Source organism: Hyaena hyaena, unplaced genomic scaffold (assembly GCF_003009895.1).
Source record: "Hyaena hyaena isolate Hyena2069 unplaced genomic scaffold, ASM300989v1 scaffold_291, whole genome shotgun sequence".
Taxonomy (NCBI): domain Eukaryota; kingdom Metazoa; phylum Chordata; class Mammalia; order Carnivora; family Hyaenidae; genus Hyaena; species Hyaena hyaena.
Window position 1 is genome coordinate 1,406,708 of NW_024080921.1, and position 20,972 is coordinate 1,427,679.

The window sequence follows — 20,972 nt, forward strand, 5'->3', positions numbered from 1 at the left end:
CGAACCGCGAGATCATGACCTAAGCGAAAGTCGGACGCTTAACCGACTAAGCCACCCAGGCGCCCCCTTCTGTCATTTCTTAAATTCAGAGTTTAAGGGATCCCACAGTACTGCAGATGGTTTTGAGTTTTATATATTTTGGCCTGAATTTTCCAGGCAACAGATGAAATTCTCCCCTTAAATTTACAGCATATAACAGTGTTCACTTTTCCTACTCTTAGGAGAATCTCAGAGAGCTCATGGGGGAAATTAGGCTTTGCAAATTTTGGAAAAGTGAAGCAAATTTTTGAGAAAAATTGTGGTTGATTTGTTAATGACACATTTGTGTAAATGTGGCAGGAAAATATTCCTATAAACATCAGGGAAAGTTAATTGTAGCACTGATAAAAATCGTGTACTTATTTCTTAACTTTTTAAGATAGTTAAATTGGAATTATTAAACTTTAATCTTAAATACCAAAATTTCCTGTTTTAAGAGTACCTTCTGTGTCTTTGAGCTTACAGAACTTTGATTGATTGACAGAATACACAGTTTTATACTTAGATATAAAACGTAGTGGATATGTTGGATATAGTGGATATTTCTCTACAGAAATTGTGAATATATTAAGTACTTAAATCTTTGTAATATTTTTGGAGGGATGGCTTGGAAAATTGAAGACATTTAATTATCTGAGATTTTTATAACTGAACTTCTTAAAAATAGCCTGTTTTGTTAGTAAATTAGTTTTAGAGGCTGCTAGCAAGTCAGGCAGTAGCCATTCAATGAACCTATACTGCTGACATTAATTTATAGGGGTCAGCAGGACAAAACTCTATCACATGGTAGCTGATCTGGGAGGTGCATTTCATCCCTTCAAGAATCATTAATCAGCCTAGGTCAGCTTCTGTTAGAATGACTGATCATGAAGTTGCAAGAGCAGAGGCAAGTACAAAATTTAGCTACCAGGTGTACTTAAATTACAGAAGACATTAATTCCAAAATCACATCTGCTAAATATTGTGAAATTTGCTGCTGTTTTAAAATGCTAAAGATCAGGTTATATAATCTTCAGAGAGGGTGTTGGGCAAACTCTTGGTATAATTGTTTTAGGGATTTTGGAATTTTTGGCTTTTATGTCTACATATTTTATTTTTGTATTTAATGTTAGATGGACTTGTTTCTACCATAGGTCAATTCAGAGTACTTTTCTGAAATCTAGCTTTAGCTTGCAGATCTAATAGCATGAACACAGTAGTTTAAAAAAGGACTTTAGGAGGGCCTGGGTGGCTCAGTTGGTTGAGCGTCCAGCTTCGGCTCAGGTCATGATCTCACAGCTTGTGAGTTCGAGCCCTGCATCAGGCTCTGTGCTTACAGCTCAGAGCCTGGAGCCTGCATCAGATTCTGTGTCTCCTTCTCTCTCTGGCCCTCCCCTCCCTATCCCCTGTCTCTCTCTGTCTCTCAATAATAAATTAATTAATTAAAAAATTAAAAATTTTTTTTAAAAAATTTTAAAAAATAAGGACTTTCAATAGTACATATGGGAAAGAACTATTTAGTTATTTTGCCATATTGCTTGAATTTAGCTCCTGATAATAACTACCACTTTTGTAGGAGACAGCTAAATGCCAAACATTGTACTGGGAACTTTATATATCATTTCTAAAAATATATGGAACAAATGGCTAATTATTTAAGAAAAAAGCAACAGCATTATTGTTTAACTTTGTACCAAATATATACTACCTAGTAATGAATTTTCTAAAATGTGCTTAAGCTAGAAATGAAAGTACTACTTGGGCATTTTTACCCAAATTGATTATAGCAGGAAATCTCTATAGATATACTTGAGTAACTTAGAATTCTAGGTCTAGATAGTTATAATTCTAAGTCATGAGACTGAATTCTTGCCAAAGGTTTATTATGGTATATGATAATTCATTATCTAATAATTTGGCCTTTAGACTGCATTTCGTTTTATTTCTGCTTTTGCTGTTTAAGGGAATTTGTCTGATGGCCCAGTTAAATATTTTTGAATATCTTTTTTTTCAAGAGTCCTCAAGTAGCACATTTTTCATATAGTTAAATAATTTTGCATTTTTCCTTATAGTCATTTCCGCATTTAAATATTTTACATTCATCATAATTTGTAAGAAAATTTGAGGTAGGATAAAGAAAATCTCTAAAATAATAAAACCAAAACAAAATATATTAAAGCACGAAAAGTAACAGTATAATAGTCTATTGATTTTTCAGATCTCTTTTGTGCTACTAAGTTATTTTCCTGTTTTACTTTAAGGAGGTATTTTCTTTTTTCTTTTTTTATACTTGTTTATCTTTGAGAGAGAATGTGTTAGAGCGAGGTAGGGGGCAGAGACAGAGAAAGGGAGACAGAGGGTACAAAGTGCCTCTGCACTGACAGCAGAGAGCCCGATGTGGGGCTCGAATTCACAAAACCATCAGATTATGACCTAAGCTGAAGCCAAGAATCGGACAGTTGATCGACTGAGCCACCCAGGTGGCCCTGTATATGTGTACTTTTTTAAAGGAAAAATTTAAGTCAGTGATCTGACTCTTTCTAAATGGTAGAGGGAGGAGGGGGCCAGAAAGTATTTAGAGTTTTTAAAGGGTAAATATTTAGAGTTTGTTATTTAAAAAGTTGCAAATCAACTTTGGCTTAGAGCTGAGACAACATTAGAGTTTATAATCTCTCGTTTACCTGGCAGTTTCCAACTTCATGCTTTCCTATTGAACTCCGTGTCATTCAGCACATATTTATAAAGACAAAATGTTTTCAGCCAGATCATTGTTTTAAAAATATTTGGTGGGGCGCCTGGATGGCTCAGTCGGTTGAGTGTCCAACTCCAGTTCCTATCATGATTTCGTAGTCCATGAGTTCGACCCCCGCGTCGGGCCATCTGCTGACAGCTTAGAGCTTGGAGCCTGCTTCAGATTCTATGTGTCCCTCTCTGTCTCTGTCCCCTCTCCTGCTCATGCTCGGTCTCTCAGAAATAAAACACATTTAAAAAAATTTAAAAAAATATGTGACCACTCATGAGCAGATTTTCAGGCTTTTTGGTATTTTTAAGGATATTTATTATTTTGAGAGAAAGATTGAGAGAGAAAGAAAGGGCATGCAAGCAAGTGTTGGGGGCAGAGAGAGAGAAAGGATTGAGAGAATCCCAAGCAGGCTCATGCTTTCAGCACAGAGCCTGCCACAGGGCTCAGTCCCACAAACTATGAGATCATGACGTGGCCCAAATCAAGTGTTGGATTCTAACTAACTAAGCCACCCAGGTGCCCCTTTATTTTTATTTTATTTTTATTGCTTAACATTTTAATTTAATTTTGAGAGAGAGAGAGCATGAGCAGGAGAGGGGGAAAGAGAGAGAGAGAGAGAGGGCGCCACAGAATCCGAAGCAGGCTACAGGCTCTGAGCTGTCAGCACAGAGCCTGATGTGGGGCTCAAACTCATGAACTGTGAAATCATGACCTAATCCGGTCAGATGCTTAACCCACTGAGCTGCGCCAGGACTGTGCCCCTTTATTTTTAAATGTTTATTTTAGAGAAAAAGAGCGATTTTTGGAGGGGCAAAGAGAGACGGACAGGATCCAAAGTGGGCTCTGCACTGACAGCATAGAGCCTGATGTGGGGCTAGAACTCAGGAACCGTGAGATCATGACCTGAGCTGAAGTCAGACACCTAACCTAATGACTTAATAAGATCATTTTTAATAAAGATTGAAGATACATCATGTCACCACTGACGTAAATGGGATCAGTCATTGGGCTGTGATGTTTAGGTTTGATAAAATAGAAGAAACGATGAGTTTGTTTGATATGTGAGCTACAGGTTTCCTTGGTCAGTTGTGTCCGTACAAAGGAGAATTAGTCCTAGAAGTATGAAAAGAACTTTGTTGTAAGATCCAATTGTGTAGACTTTAAGATTTCAAAAAAAGAAATGTAATAATACAGTATTAGTATTCTTAAGTTGCTTGATGAAATCTCTTAGATTATCTGCTATAAAGTATCATAATTTCCGTTATTAAAAACTTTTAGGGGTGTCTGGGTTGTTAATATAATAAAATGAGTTTATAGAAGCTAACTCCCTTTGCAAAGAAACAAATTGAATATTTTCTGTTATTCCTGTATGACCCAGTGATGGGTGATTATAGAAAGTAGAAATATAGTTTGGGGCGCCTGGGTGGCATAGTCGGTTAAGCGCCTGACTTTCGCTTAGGTCATGATCTCCCGGTTCGTGGGTTCGAGCCCCGTGTCGGGCTCTGTGCTGACTGCCAGCTCAGAGCCTGGAGCCTGTTTCAGAGTCTGTGACTCCCTCTCTCTCTGACCCTCCCCTGCTCACGCTGTGTGTGTCTCTCTCTCTCTCTCTCTCCCTCTCTCTCCCCTAGAAATAAATAAAACATTAAAAAAAATTTTAAAAAAAGAAAGTAGAAATATAGCTTAAAAATACTTCTTACATGTGTACCTGGGTGGCTTAGTTGGTTAAATGTCTGACTTCGGTTCAGGTCATGATACTGCAGTTCGTGGGTTTGAGCCCTGCGTCAGGCTCTGTGCTGACAGCTCAGAGCTTAGAACCTGCTTCAGATTTTGTGTCTCCCTCTCTCTCTGTCCCTCCCCTGCTCACACTCTCTCTCTCTCTCAAAAATAAACATTAAAAATTTTTTAAATACTTCTAGATAGATACATATGTAATGCTGACTGAACAATATAGCTTGCTATATATAAGTAAATATTTGTGTATGGAGATGGAGAAATGTAGTCATATGTTTAATTAGAAATGGCTAAAAATAATTAACATTGCCCAGGCACTTCCCTTTACATGCCCCTAAATTTGTCAAAAGCTAATCCAAAATGTGTCTGCAAAAAGACTATATGTAATAAAGGATAATAATTTGTTACTATGTTAAAAATGATTTACTGGGCTTTTATTTAAGATTTGTGTTAATGAATGTGTAATTGTGAGTGAGAAGAATTGTGACATTTTGTTCTAACTTGTCTTAGAAACAAATTATGAGATTGAAAGAAAAATATGCCCTTGTACAGGCTGAAAATGCTTTGAGAAAATATTGCCTAAGGAATCTTACATAGTTATTCTTAAATGTAATTTAACTCTTTTATAGTTCATTACAGCTTCTTATATTACCAATAATTGTATAATATGTATTGGTAGGAAGGATCAGTGCTATAGATTATTTAGAGTCAATAAGCATAATCGTTCAAAGATTAAATACTACTAGCATATCTGTGTATATTTTCTGTCAAATTGACTCTAGACTGGTTGCTCACAGCTTCATTTTGGTAGTGTCATAATTTAGGACCCTATTTGAGTCAAACTGTATAGCTTAATTTAATATTATTTTAGCTTGATTTGAGAAATACTAAAATAAGACATTCTGAATAAAGATGAATTTTATTTTTGCAGTAGTATATATTTAGGAGAAGTTGACTTGTATCTTAGAATTATTTTCAGTAGTATTAGTTAATGACCGACAAATTTCATTACGCCTGTGATGCTTGTAGTGTATTAACTTGATATCATCATTTTTCATAGGAACTTTTCAGAATTGATAATTAGCTTGAGTTTTTATATGATGTTTCCCTTCTGAATTTCCTCATGAATTTTAAATGTGTTTTGATATGTTGAGTTGTTTTGTATTACAATGACTTGTGTACTTTTCCTCTCGCATTTTCAGATTAAAATTTTGCTTTCAAAGCATATATGAAATAATGAGAATTATTGCTTATATTATTACTGTTGGAGCAAAATATCTATCAAATAGTATAGTCATTTTGATTATGGCAGTTTGATTTTAATTGATCAAAGTAACAGAAATTTACAGTTCTATAGTTAGTTAAAATAGAGTAGTTATTTTTAGAAGTATCATGGTAAATAAAAGGAAAGTTAAAATAAAAAATCATAGTCAAAGCTTGAAAACTGGAAGGCATTCTGAACATCGCATGGATTAGCCTTTTATGGAAAGGAAGCTGACATTGGTTGTAGAACTGCCTTTTCCTAGAACAAAGCTGTTCCTGGAGTAATCTGAGCAATGTAAGGCTTCGTTTCAGTAAACCGATAAACTGAATTGCAGACTAGTCGCCATTTATTTTCAATGCTTACATTAATTTTTATCAGGGACTAGAACACCTAGCACTTCTAAGCAAATATAATCCAAAGCAAATGGACTTAACCAGCTATAATGCTTAAAAAAATCCTACCGTTATAATTGTACCAAAGTGATAAGTGATTAAATAGACAAAGTCTTTGTGCCCCCATGTCCCATCCTGGAATAATATATCTAGTGCATATTTGATTTGTGGAAGATTATGTTGCAGCTTATAAATAAGCAAATAAACATCTGTTTATTACTACTCAGTAACAGGATTTTTTGAGTGGAAGAAATAGGAGGGAAGTGGGAAAATAAAAATTAATTATATTAATATTATAACTGTTAAGTGCTTACATTTCCCCCACAATATTGTCTTGTACTGTATGATTTTTCAGCATTTAAGAAGCGGTTTTGTTCTTTATAGCTGAACCAATAACGTTTCCATCTGGAGGAGGCAAGTCATTTATTATGGGTTCTGATGATGTTTTGTTAAGTGTACTGGGCCTTGGAGACCTTGCAGACTTGACGGTAACAAATGATGCAGACTATAGTTATGATGTAAGTGCAGTTTTATTTTTAATTTTTTAATGATTTAATAGAAGGCTCCTTTTTTTTTTGGAAACACTTATAAAACAGAATTAATGTGAAGGTGCATGGAAAAGATAAGTTTAAGTGTGTCAATATGTTGATTTGAAGTGACATGTAGCTTTTCTTTTGTAACTACTTGCTTTGTGGTGTTTAAATTTTTCTTAGGTATTGTGGTGGATTATCTAGAAGTGTGGGATGATTATAATACTGGTTGATAAATATCTTGAGTAGTCAACTCTCAATTAGCTACTCAAATTAAGCCATATTATGGTGTTAACAAGAGAAAAATAGGTAACCTGAATTACTTGCCTTCAGGATACTTCTTAAAAATTATGTTTTATTTTAAACTTTTATTTTTTTAAGGATAATGTTAAAGTTAGCTTGCCATTTTCTGAATACTTATTTAGCCCTTCATTTGAGGGATGGGGAGAGGATGGAGATTGGATGGGAAGGATAGTGTTTAGAGGTGAAACTAGTCTTGGACTAAATTTTTTATAGACAATAAACACTCAATTGAGAGTTAACTATACTTGTTTAGATTTTGTATGAATGAATTTGCAGTTTTTCAGCAAATTAAATTTTTTCCTTTTGTAACAAATTCGTTTTTTCTACGTGTTATACCTGTGTTATAATACTTAAATTAGCATGCTTTTTAGAGACCTCAGCCTTGGTGGGCTGGATTATTCTTGTTTATATTTTCAAAGTATATAAGCAGCTAAATTCTAGTAAACTTTTGACTACTTTAGAAGTGGTTTCACAGCCTAGCTTTACAGATGGAGAAATGAAGGTAAAAAGATTAACCTCTTACCCATAAAAACAAGATGACAATATTCTTAAAGTGTCTTTAGTACCTTAATTTGCTGCCTTTAAAATTTTCACATGCTAATTTTCCAAATGACAGCTGTAATGTTAATACTGTTCTCTTGGATTTTGGGTAGTAATTTATATAATTTTTATTGTTTTCATGTAAAGCATTGGAGCATGGTAGTTTTTTTGTTCTCATCTCACATTTAATAGGACCTTTGGGTTTAGCCTGATGATTAGGTGAAACAGATTAAGAAACTCTTCATTTGGTCTGGGTATTTGAAAGCTAATTGAAATTATTCTTCTTAGTATCATTTGTTAAATGATAAAGATTTGTTATAAAGTTTTTAAGGTATGTTAAATTTCCACTGGACATTTTATCAAAGCAGTTTAATATTTTAGACACACCAAAACACACAAAACTCCACATGCCTATCAATTTACTACTTTTACCACTTAATATTGGACTCTTTCTTTATAGTTGCCTGCCAATAAAGATGCCTTTCGAAAGACATGGAATCCCAAGTATACACTACGTAGCCATTTTGATGGAGTACGGGCATTAGCTTTTCATCCTGTAGAACCTGTTCTGGTTACTGCGTCTGAGGACCATACTCTGAAACTTTGGAACTTGCAAAAAACAGTTCCTGCCAAAAAGCAAGTATTTTCATGTTAGCCTTCCAAATTTGCTAATAATTATAATTATTCTTCTTTATGATCTTATTTATACATTCATTTGCTCTTACCTAATGATTCCTGAATGTCAGCCAGTGATTTGAAGTTATTTAATTACCTTCTCCTCCCTAACCCCTCTTTTCTCCTCTTTTAGGAGTGCCTCTTTAGATGTAGAGCCTATCTACACATTTAGGGCCCACATGTAAGTTTTATTGGATTTGTATTTAAATTAACAGCCATAGTTACTGTTAACTATTGTTTATCAATCCTCAAACCGTGTAATTTTCTCATGATGTTTGCTTTTTATTAGTAAAGATATTAGTTGAGTAATATTTTGATTAATAATCTTAGTGAGAATGTAATCTGTACTGTTCAAGCTTACATGGTTATGTTAAACAGTTTCTAGGTATCACATAAATTTAGAAGTTGGGGGAGTATGGATTTGAGTTTCTTCTTAGGCTTCATAAATAATTTTTTTCCTTCTTTTCCTATCATAGTGGTCCTGTTCTATCATTAGCTATTAGTTCTAATGGAGAACAGTGTTTTAGTGGTGGTTTAGATGCAACCATACAGTGGTGGAATATGCCTAGCCCTCACGTGGATCCATATGATACATATGGTAAGTAAAAGGCTTAAAATATTTTTTTTTCTTTTCTTTTTTTTTTTTTTAATTTTTTAATAGTTTTTATTTTTGAAACAGAGAGAGACAGAACATGAGCAGGGGAGGGGCAGAGAGAGAGGGAGACACAGAATCTGAAACAGGCTCCAGGCTCTGAGCTGCCTGCACAGAACCCGATGCAGGGCTCAAACTCACGAACCATGAGATCATGACCTGAGCCAAAGTCTGACGCTTAACCAACTGAGCCACCCAGGCGCCCTTAAAACATTTTTTCAAGTGAATAGAGCTGACAGAATATTGTTATAAGGTTGTTTAAACATGTATTGTTCTCCTCATTTAGGTTTCTTTTGCTTTATTAAAGAGAAAAGTTAATATTTTGCCACAGAATATTTAAGCCTGTGAATTGGTACTTTATTGTGTCTGAAAATAAAAAATATTAATTAAAACATTAATTTTAGTACTAATTAACGAAAAGGAAGAGAATAAAATTTAATAAAAATAATATATTAAAGTATTTTAAACTATTAAGAAATAGTTTATGTAGTTCAGAAATACTTGGCAGAAAACAATAGAAATAATAGATTTACTGTGTAAATCAGTATAATTTTTTAGAGGACAATAGATTTCTTAAAGAAAACCTTTTATTCACAAATGTCACATTAGAATATGTCCCACAGAAATACCTATATATGTATTCAAATATACTTATAAGGGCAATGTTTGTAATTATAAAAAATTATAACAAAATGAATAGTAGTATGAGAAAGGCTGAATAAGCAGTAGTCTGCTTAATGTTTGGTTCATTCAAAAAGAATTCAAGAGCTCCTGGGTCTTTTTTTTTTTTTTTTTTTTTTAAACATACACTTGGTGCCTTAATTGGCCAGGGACAGTGTGACATCAAGAAATAAGAATTAGTGGGGCACCTGGGTGGCTCAGTCGGATGAGTGTCCGACTTTGGCTCAGGTCATGATCTCACAGTCTGTGGGTTCGAGCCCTGCGTCAGGTCTGTGCTGACAGCTCAGAGGCTGGAGCCTGCTTCAGATTCTGTGTCTCCCTCTCTCTCTGCCCCTCCCCTGCTCATTCTCTGTCTCTCAAAATAAAGACATTTAAAAAAAAGAAAGAAAGAAGATGAAAAAGACAGACATTAAGCAAATAAAAAGGAGGTGGAGTTTGTGATTAGAAATTATGATAAGTGGTATGAAGATATAGTACTATGAAAGAATAACAGAGTCTTCTTTTTTTTTTTTTAATTTTTTTATGTTTTATTTATTTCTAGGAGAGAGAGAAAGAGAGACAGTGTGAGCAGGGGAGGGTCAGAGAGAGAGGGAGTCACAGACTGAAACAGGCTCCAGGCTCTGAGCTGGCAGTCAGCACAGAGCCTGACGCGGGGCTCGAACCCACGAACCGCGAGATCGTGACCTAAGCGAAAGTCGGACGCTCAACCGACTAAGCCACCCAGGCGCCCCTAACAGAGTCTTCTTTAAATGTAGTCCAAAATAGTGACATTTAAGCCAGGTTAAGGGTGGAGACGTGGAGAAAAGAATACTAATATAAAGTTGTAATGTAGTGGTCTAGTAGACTAGGTGAGAGATGATGTTTCCAAGATCATAGTGGTGGAACACCAGATGGTAGCAGAGCAGTTAGTGAGAAATGATTGATGATACATTGGGGAGGTAGAGTAAGCCAAATCTACTGAAAAATTGGATTGAGTGGAGAAAGTGTTGGATAAGTGATTCTTGATTTTGTTACTTTTTAAAACAGTTTTACTAATATATTCACATATGATAAAATGCACCCTTTTTAAGTATATAATTCAGTGGTTTTTACTATATTCACAGGGTTATGTGGCCATTACCACTATCTAATTCAGAACATTTTTAACCACCACTTCTGTATTTTTTGGCAATTGATTATATAATGGTCATATATTTGAAATGGGTGTAGAACAGTTCTAAGGTTAAAAATGGTGAGTTCAGTTTTTAGGCATGTTAAGAAATGGCAGTATCGAGTAGCTAATATTAAGATATGAGAATGGATTGTATAATATTGGGAGAGCACGTTGTGTAGTCCATGAAGGAGAAGGCAGAGTCCTGAGCAACTCTGACATTAGGAGAATGACTGGAGCAAGAGAACCAACAAAGGACGCTGAGGAAGGAGGAAGTGCAGGAAACTGTTTTTGAGAAGAAGGAAGCATTATGCACTCTCAGATGTTGCTGAGAAGTATAATAATATGAGGATAGAAAGGTTCCTTTTTATAAGTGTCTAGTAGTTCACCCACGTTTTAGCCAGCCCGAGGTTGGATACTGGGACTAAGACCAGAAGGTACAGGGACCTCTGGACAACTTTTCAAGGCACACTCTGAATGAAGAGCAATGTGATGAGAGTAACAAATCCTCAAAGAAAGAAACATTTTATTAAATTTGATAGAAGAGAGTTCATCATCGATGATTTTAGCAAGGATTGTTTTGGTGTAGTGATGGTATCAGAAACCAGATTAGACTGATTTAGAGAGTGAATGAGAGGTAAAAAGCATAATTATTCAGTATGCCCTTCTGCTGGTCTCTTGGAATGGTGATGTAAGGTTAAGGTTTTTCTTTTAAGTAAAGAGATTCTGGAGCTTACTTGTTTGCTGTGGCGATGATCCTAAGGAGAAGGAGAATTATTGTATAGTAGGGAAATTGTCAACATGAAAGCAAGTTAGTGAGTTGAATAGAATCCAGAATATACCCGATAGAATTAGCCTTTGATAAAAAGGAGAATAATTCCCGGGATGCCCAGTGGCTCAATACGACTTCAGCTTAGAATATGATCTCAAAATTCCTGAGTGCACGGACAGCAGAGAGCCCACTTTGGATCTTCTGTCACCCTCTCTGTCCTTCCCCACCCCCATCCCCACACCTTTCTCTTTCAAAAATAAACTTTTTTTTTTTTTTTTTTTTTTAAAGGAGGACAATTCTTTACTCCTATCTGGAAGCAAGAAGATGGCTTTAGACACTAGTAGATTGGGTGGTGGAAAGATGAGGGAGAGGTTCTTCAGTGCTATATTTTTTCAGTGAAGTAGATAATCATTCATGAGGAATTCTGGAGATAAGAAATAGCTGTGGAGGGATTCCTGGGTGACTCAGTTGGTTAAAAGCATCTCTGACTTTTGGTTTCAGCTCAGGTCACGATCTCAGTTTATGGTTCATGGGTTTGAGCCCCGTATCCAGCTCAGCACTGACCGTGTGTGCAGCCTGCTTGGGATTCTCTGTCTCCCTCTCTCTGTAGAGAGGGAATGTCTCCCCTGCTTGTTCTCACTCTCTTTCTCTCTCTCTTGCTTAAAATAAACATTAAAAAACATTTTTTTTAAATAGCCATGGAAAGTGGGAGTTTATTAGATATGCAGGATTGTGGGTAGGGCAGGTGGTGCACAGTGTTATTATTAGCTACTATGTCGATCAAATGATGATAAATGAAATGTAGTATGTCCATACAATGGATATTATTTAGCATTAAAAAGAAATAAAGTACTGAGACATGCTACATCATCATGGCTGAACCTTGGGAACATTATGCTAAATGTAAGAAGCCAGTCACAAAAGGCTGTTTGTATGAAATGTCCATAATAAACAAACGTCTAGATTAGTGGTTACATAGGCTTTGGAAAAGCAGGGAGAAATGGGGTGGGGAGGAAGTGGCTAATGAGTGATAAAAGTGTCCTAAAATTGATGTGCTGATGATTGAATAACTCTGTGAAAATACTAAAAACCACTGAAGTACATACTTTAAATTGGTGAATTATATGGTATGGGAATTATATCTCATAAAAGCTGTTTTTTAAAAAATGTGTATTCTTTATAAGCCAGAGTGTATTGTGCTAAGTGAAATAAGTCAGAAAGATAAATACCATATGATTTCACTCATGTGGAATTTAAGAAACAAAACAGATGAACATAGGGGAAGGGGAAAAAAAGAAAGGGAAGCAGATCCGAAAACAGACTCTTAACTGTAGAGAACAAATAGGGTTGATGGAGAAGAGATGGGCATTAAGGAGGGCACTTGTTCTGCTCCTGAAACCAATATCACACTGTATGTTCACTAAGTAGAATTTAAATAAAAACCTAAATAAAACTAAACTCATGACCAAAAAAAGCAGAGAAAATTGCAAAAAATACAGGAGAGTATTGTGGAGGAGATAAAAATAACCCCTAATTCCACAACTTAGAGATGCCCACTGTGTACACTTTGGTTATCTTCTTATGGCCCTTATAAGTAGTCTTTTATCCATAATTATATGGTAAGTTGTCTTTATCCGAAACATTTCCTTCCAACTTTTTTAAGCTAATTTTTGTTTGTTTGTTGTTTCTTTCCAGAGCCAAATGTTCTAGCTGGCACTTTAGTTGCACATACAGATGCTGTCTGGGGTCTTGCTTATAGTGGCATAAAAAATCAATTACTGTCTTGTTCAGCAGATGGCACTATTAGGTTATGGAATCCACAAGAAAAATTGCCATGTATTTGCACTTACAATGGAGACAAGGGTGAGTAAATTTTGCCCTATAAAAAAGCTATCTTTTTAAAAATTTGGAAGACAAACGACAAAGCAATTGATATACTATCTCTTTGCTACTCCAAGAGATATATTGAAAGAATTTTATAAAGTTTGTGATACTCTTCTTATTCCTAGTCATTTATTATTAACAAGAAAGGTACTTTGCAAGTACATCCTATAGCTTGTTGCCTTTGACCTTTTCAGGGCATGTCCTGTTTAAAAATTAAAACTCTTTGTAATAGTGCAGTAGACAAATGAGGCCGCTCATTGGAACAACTTGAAGCCCTCTACCAGTTCCAGGTGGCTTTTCTTTCTTTCTTTTTTTTTTTTTTTTTTTTTACAGTTTATTTATTTTTGAGACAGAGCACAAGTGGGCGAGGGGCAGACAGAGAGGGAGACACAGAATCCGAAACAGGTTCCAGGCTCTGAGCTGTCAGCAGAGCACCTGACGCAGGGCTCGAACCCACGAACCCTGAGATCATGACCTGAGCCAAAGTCGGACGCTCAACTGACTGGGCCACCCAGGCGCCCCTCCAGGTGGCTTTTCACAAAGACTAAAGGGTCTTTGAGGCTTATAGGTCTCAAAGCATAGTTGATGCCATGTGTGAGCACGTTGGTTGAGAAGTCGAACCAATGAAATAGTAACCTCAAGTGGGAAGTACAAACTGAGTTACATGTATGATTTCAAATATTTTCCTGTCAATAAAGCTTCAGGCAGTTTGCTTTGTGATAACGTTTATTTGTGTACATATGTTTATGTACTGGCATTACTCATATTTGAGTCATTTTTAAGTTATTTTAAAAATCAAATCTTTCCTTTAAAACTCTGTTGTGTTTTAGATGCATAGTCTATGTTTAATTTTGTTACGTCTCTTCAATACCTTAGTGATTCTACTAATTTTTCAATTACTCAAGGTTTTGAGGTAAAAATTTATTTAGATATTTGTTTGATTAATCTGACCAGTTGACTTCAATAAAGAGAAGAGAAATCGCTACTCAGGACATAGCAGAATAAGTACCGCATTGGTGGATTCCAGACTTGAAGCTATATGTTCACAGATTCAAAAATTTAACCTGTATGAGCTATGTGATGAGGCTTATAGGTCTCAAATAGGTGCTTTCTCTTACAACAATGATGTGAGAATGCGAATTTATCATTTTACAGTAAAAAGTAAAGTTGGCAAATCGGTCAGAAGACTCACTTTAGATTTTTTTCTTTCTTAGAAGAAAATGCATAAGAGAACAAATAACTTCTGCACATATCTCTTCTTTGAGCCCTCTGTTTTTCTTGTGATGTTAAATAGAATATTATAACAACTTAAAATAATTGAGGGAAAATTACCTGTTGTATCTCACTGTCCTAATAAAATTGCTCTCATTCTCATTATTAACATGATTTCAAAAATACTTGAGTTCCTTTTATCAGAAAAGCAGGGATTTCTAAATTGTTTTTACATTGTATCTCTTTGGGGATCCTTTTCAGAGCATGGAATACCTACATCAGTTGACTTTATAGGCTGTGACCCAGCTCATATGGTGACCTCTTTCAGCACTGGTAGTACAGTAATTTATGATTTAGAAACATCACAATCATTGGTGATGCTTTCCTCACAGATAGATTCTGGTAAGTTTTCATAAGTTTCTTTGAAACCTTAAAACATTATTAGACAATAGAGGGTAATCTTTTAATTTTCACATTTTGACTGAATTTATGTTGAAAAAATAGTTTTAGTGCATTATGGTTGTACTAATTTACATGGTTGTTTGCTGTTTTCTCAAATTATGCTTAAAAGCTTAGAGAGTATAGGGTACAGAGAGAGTAGAGCAATATAAATGTGAAAAAGTGAAAATAATTTCATTTATTTATTTATCCATTCATTCATTCATTAATTCGTTCGTTCATTTATTTAACGTTTATTTTGGGAGAGAGAGCACAAGTGGAGGTACAGAGAGAGAGAGAGAGAGGGAGAGAGAAAGAATCCCAAGCAGGCTCTGCACTGTCAACACAGAGCCCAGTGTGGGGCTTGAACTCACGAACTATGAGATCATGACCTGAGTCCAAATCGAGAGTTAATATGCTTAAACGAATGAGCCACCTTCAGGTGCCCCAAGGGAAATAGAGTCTCCACAGTGTGGATTTTGCTGTTTGCATCCTTGTGATATCATGTAAGGTGCTTTCTTTTTTCATATCATTTCCTGTAAATAGTTTATAGATCTAGAGGCTTATTCAAATTCAGGTTCTGTCTTCATTTTAAAGGTTTTAAATGTTTTTGGCAAGACTATTTCATAGTAATTTGTGAGCTTTTATCAGAAATATTGTCTGGTTGTTTATATTTTTCTTACATTTTCAGTCTTAATGATTATTGTGTAGGTCCATTAATTCTCTTGAAAAATGATTTTCTAATTCTTTCATTCCTTTTCCACTTATTAGCTAGAATATGTCTATAAAAGGAAACACTCCTCATCAGTAATTTACTTACCCTAGAGTTAGTGATTATAAGTGAAGGGAAAGATCACTTGTTGATCCCTCCACCCTTTATCAGTTTTCAAAATAATGAAGTGGTTTCCTAGTGTCACTTAAAGGTGACCATTGAGGGGCGCTTGGGTGGGTCAGTCAGTTAAGCATCCAACTCTTGATTTCAGCCCAGGTCATGATCTTATGGTTCGTTAGTTCAAGCCCAAATCTGGCTCCATGGTCAAGCCCAAATTGGCTCCATGGTGACAGTGCAGAACCTGCTTGGGATTCTCTCTGTCTCTCTCTCTCAGCCCCTCCCCTGCTTATGCTCTCTCGTTCAGAATAAATAAACTTAGGGGCGCCTGGGTGGCTTAGTCGGTTAAGCATCCGACTTTCGCTCAGGTCATGATCTCGCGGTTCATGGGTTTGAGCCCCGCGTCGGGCTCTGTGCTGACTGCCAGCTCAGAGCCTGGAGCCTGCTTCAGATTCTGTGTCTCCCTCTCTCTCTGACCCTCCCCTGCTCGCGCTCTCTCTCTCTCTCTCTCCTAGAAATAAATAAAACATTAAAAAAAATAAATAAATAAAAAATTAAATAAACTTAAGAAAAAAAAGTGACCACTGAATCTTTTGGATGGTGTTTGTTTTTATTACCATTATAATCTCTAATCTGATATAAATTACCTCATGTGTTTTAGTCTACTGCAGATTATCTTTATCACTCCTCAGATTATTTCATCTTTAGCCAGTGGGAGCTTATTCACTTTGGCTCTTGAATCGTTTTGACATGACTCCGTTAGTCATCAATAGCTTTCTCACTTTCTGATGTAGCACGATGTTTAGGTCCATCTTGTTCATTTTGTGCCTCAGACTGAAATCACACATTTCTCTAAGAAGTCATGGTTTCTTTTAGTCTCAAATGGCATTTAGGGACCACAGTGTAGGTGCGAGGCTATTAGGTTGCTTCTCACAGCTCTTATAGCTGTTAAGTTGCTCGTTGGTTTAGGCTTTTTCAGTGGACAGAGCTAGAAATGCACTTTTAAGAAAGAAAAACACTGATAAATTCATACAAATACTTCTGTTCAAATTTAGATTTATCTCATGAGGCGTCTGGGTCGCTCAGTCAGTTGAATGGCCAAGTTCGGCTCAGGTCATGATCTCATAGTTCGTGAGTTTGAGCCCCGCTTTGGGCTTGCTGCTGGCAGCCCAGAGCCCACTTTGGATCCTCTGTCCTCCTCTCTCTCTGCCCCTACCCCACTCACACTCTCAAAAATGAATAAATATTTCATTAAAAAGATTACTAGATTTATGTCATTGCTTTTTACCTCACTTTATTTATTTACTATTTATTTTTGAAGTGTGTTTATTTTGAGACAGAGCACAAGCGGGGCAGAGGGAGAGGGATAGAGAGAATCCCAAGTGCTAATGGCACAGAGCCTGACACTGGGCTCAGTCTCATAAACCATGACATCATGATCTGAGCTGAAATCAAGAGTTGGACACCTAACCAACTGAGCCACCCAGGCACCCTTTACCTCATTTTATCTATGCTAAAACTCGATTCTCAGCAAAATCATCATAATCTCTCATTTGATTTATTCTACAGTACAAATACACTCAGAATAATAAAACCAATACCACCACCAGTAGTAATTTTGTATTCATGGTATATTCCACTAGGGACAGACTAGTTACTGTGCTTTAAAGTTACTTGAAATGGTTGGTTTTTTTGTGTTCACACCCCAGTTGGATATACAGTTATATTCTTTTAAGTAAACTTGGTTTTTGTGAGTGGTTAAAAAAAATCATTTTATTATTATTTAAGCCATTTAAATGGTTCCACGGTCAGATCTCAACCAAATTACACTCAGAGAAGTCTTTTCAACTCTAGTCCCTTTCTCCTTCTTAGACAGGTAATGTATCTAAGCTCAGTTAAGAGTTATTGTATACATGTGAAATGACTGACTTAGTTAAAATCTAAGCATTTATTATGAGAGAGAATCCCAAGCACACTCCACGCTGTCAGCACAGAGCCTGACATGGGGCTTGATCTCACTAACTGTAAGATCATGACCTGAGTCAAAATCACAAGTCCAGTGCTTAACCAACTGAACCACCCACACGTCCTTCTCATTAGTTTTGATCCTTCTTGGTTCTTCCTCATCTCTAATATTTAATAAGAACTTTTAAGAGTTTGGTAGCAAAGAAAGGTATCCCTAAGAACATTGATTCCTGTTGTTGTTTTTTTTGTTTTTGGTTTTTTTTTTTTGGTGACTATGGGTAGGATGAGGGTTGTTCCTTGTAAACATCTAATTATCACTTACACATTTTTTCATTATGTGCTTATAATTCATTTATGGGCTGTTTATTATTTTAAAGAAATGTTAATGTTTATTTTTGAGAGGGAGAGAGACAGAGGAGAGGGAGAGAGAGGAAGACACAGAATCCGAAGCAGGCTTCAGGGTCGGAGCTGTCAGCACAGAGTCTGACGCGGGACTTGAACCCACAAACCATGAGATCATGACCTGAGCTGAAGTCAGACGCTTAACTGACTGAGCCATCCAGGCGGCTCTATGGGCTATTTATTCAAAGTAATGATTACTGTGAATCTTTTATGATTCTGAACCATTTAGCAGTGCCTGGGTAGCTCAGTCAGTTGAGTATCCAACTCTTAATTTCAGCTCAGGTCATGATCTCATGGTTTCTGGGAATCAAGCCCTGAATCAGGCTCCCTGCTGACAGTGGTGCTTCTTGGGATTCTCTTTTGCTCTTGCTCTCCCTCTCCCCTGCCCCCATGCTTCTCCCCAACTTGCTCGCTCTCTCAAAAAAATAAAAGATTCTAAGCCATCTATACTAACAATCTGCATTAAAATACTTCTAATTTTTCCTAAACTCAAAGCTAGTACTGTCAATATTATAGGACATGATAGCTTAAACATATATTTTTAAAGAAACTTTATCTCTCTACAGCTCTGATTTTAGTTCTCAGATTTTTATTCTATACAAATGCTTTAATTTTTAAATGATTCCCATCTTTTGGTAAGACTAAAAAAGCTATCTAAATTTTAATTGAAGGTTTGAGTTTTACTACATTATCTTCCTTTATTTTTCAGGTTTACAATCTAATAATCACATTAACAGAGTAGTAAGTCATCCCACACTTCCTGTTACAATAACTGCTCATGAAGATAGACACATCAAATTTTTTGATAATAAAACGGGTAAGTAGATTGTCTTTTTTTCTTTTTAGTCTTATTAATAATACTGTAAATTTGACATCAGAAATGCTATTTTGGTGAGTGCCTTGTTGGCTCAGTCCATCAAGTGTCTGTCTCTTGATCTCAGCTCAGGTCTTGATCTCAGGTTCGTGAGATCAAGCCCCATGTGGGGCTCTGCACTGGGCACAAAGCCTACTTTAAAAAAAAAAAAAGGCTGTTCTTTTTATGTAAGACATACAGACTTTTTGCCTTCAAAATTGCCAAGTTAAACCATTTTAAACTCAAGAGTTTTGCTTTACTTCCATGTCAGGTTCTATTCTTAATTAAGCATATATAATACTTTACCTATATATTATGATTTTTTTCATGGCATGTTAAATATAAACCCATTTGAAATTTTTTCTTCATATTCTGTTGGGCATAGTATAGCAGAAGAGGTCTCTTTCTGGTGTTTGGCATTTCATACATGCTCTTAGAAGTATTTCTCAGATGAGGGGCGCCTGGGTAGCTCAGTCAGTTAAGCATCTGACTTCAGCTCAGGTCATGATCTCACGGTTCGTGGGTTCGAGCCTTGCATTGGACTCTGTGCTGATAGCTGGCTCAGAGCCTGGAGCCTATCTTCGAATTCTGTGTCTCCCTCTCTCTCTGACCCTTCCCTGCTCATGCTGTCTCTCTATCTCTCTCAAAAATAAATAAAACATTAAAAAAAATTTTTTTAAAGAATTATTTCTCAGATGAGATGATGAAATAATGTAAATGGTTTGTTGCCATTTTCCCTCCGTTTCTTGTTGTGAGGAAACTTACCAATTATATAGAAGTCAAAATAAATTTTAATTTGGCCATAGGACCAATAAGGACCTGTTTTATCTGTCATTAGAATACCACATAAGACAAGATACTCTTTGAGCTCAGCTAAAGAACCTTTTTTGAGAAGTTAAAACAGGTATTGAAGGACTTCCAAGTAAAAAAAAATTAAATGTTAATTGCAGCCCTATTGCAGGGCAACAGGTTATCAAGCAAGACAGATCAGAACTACACATTTCTCTTTGAAGTTTATAGAGAATATAATTATTAATCTTTAGAGACTAACAATAAATCCCTGTGTTCAAATAACACTCTAATGGACAAGTTCCTTTTAACTCAGTAGAATAGGTTGAGAAGAGAATGGATGTTCACAGTCTCTATATTGCATGGGAAAGAAGATTCGCATTCATATGAAGTTCTCAGTTTAACACCTTCTCAAGTCATTTCTTTGAACAATTTTATTAAGCATCAAGATCTACCTCTGCTGCAAGCACAGAGATAATTTCCTTTACTGTATTTGTAAGATGATTAAAAATTTTTTTTTAATGTTTGTTTATTTTTGAGAAAGATCAACAGAACATGAGCAGGAGAGGGGCAGAGAGAGAGGGATACATAGGATTTGAAGCAGACTGCAGGCTCTGAGCTGTTAGCACAGATCCCAGTGCGGGGGCTTGATCCCATGAACTGTGAGATCATGATCTGAGCTGAAGTCAGTCACCTAACAGACTGAGCCACCCAGGTGTTCCTATAAGATTTTTTTAAATTACCTTTTGAGGGTTTACATTTGTAAGGGGGAGGTTTAGGAATTTTAGTAGTGTATTATCAGCAAAATGTGATTCTCTAGAGCTATTCTGTTGGCAGAAATCAAGAAAGTGGTAATAAAATTTTATTTAATAACAAATAAGGAGCCTATAGTCTTTCAGATTATTTACAAATTTTACCAATTTATTCTTTCTATTAACTAGTCTGGTTACCTTATCTGTAATGTAAAGACAAAGCAGTAGGCTCTAAACAATGGAAAAATTCTTTGTAGATCCTGTCTTACTTCACATACAGATAAACACTATACATAACAACATTGAGGTAAATTGTAAATTGTGTTCAGATATATTGTTTCCAAAGAACTTTTTCCCTGAAAAATGGTAATTCATTTAAATGTAACAAACTAGGGGC

The 20,972-nt window shown here is 35.9% G+C and overlaps 1 protein-coding gene across 4 annotated transcripts in view; it reads left to right on the plus strand.

Moving 5' to 3' along the window:
• The window catches only part of STRN3 (striatin 3), a 110,091-nt gene that overhangs the window by 83,178 nt on the left and 5,941 nt on the right, over positions 1-20,972 (plus strand). For 3 of the 4 annotated variants that reach the window (XM_039247116.1, XM_039247117.1, XM_039247119.1), the window contains 7 exons: positions 6,533-6,666; positions 7,982-8,157; positions 8,330-8,377; positions 8,673-8,794; positions 13,147-13,314; positions 14,809-14,949; positions 18,891-18,998. In XM_039247116.1, the coding sequence (XP_039103047.1) occupies positions 6,533-6,666; positions 7,982-8,157; positions 8,330-8,377; positions 8,673-8,794; positions 13,147-13,314; positions 14,809-14,949; positions 18,891-18,998 (897 nt within the window). The remainder of the gene's footprint in view (positions 1-6,532; positions 6,667-7,981; positions 8,158-8,329; positions 8,378-8,672; positions 8,795-13,146; positions 13,315-14,808; positions 14,950-18,890; positions 18,999-20,972) is intronic. The other variant, XM_039247118.1, reaches the window with a different exon arrangement.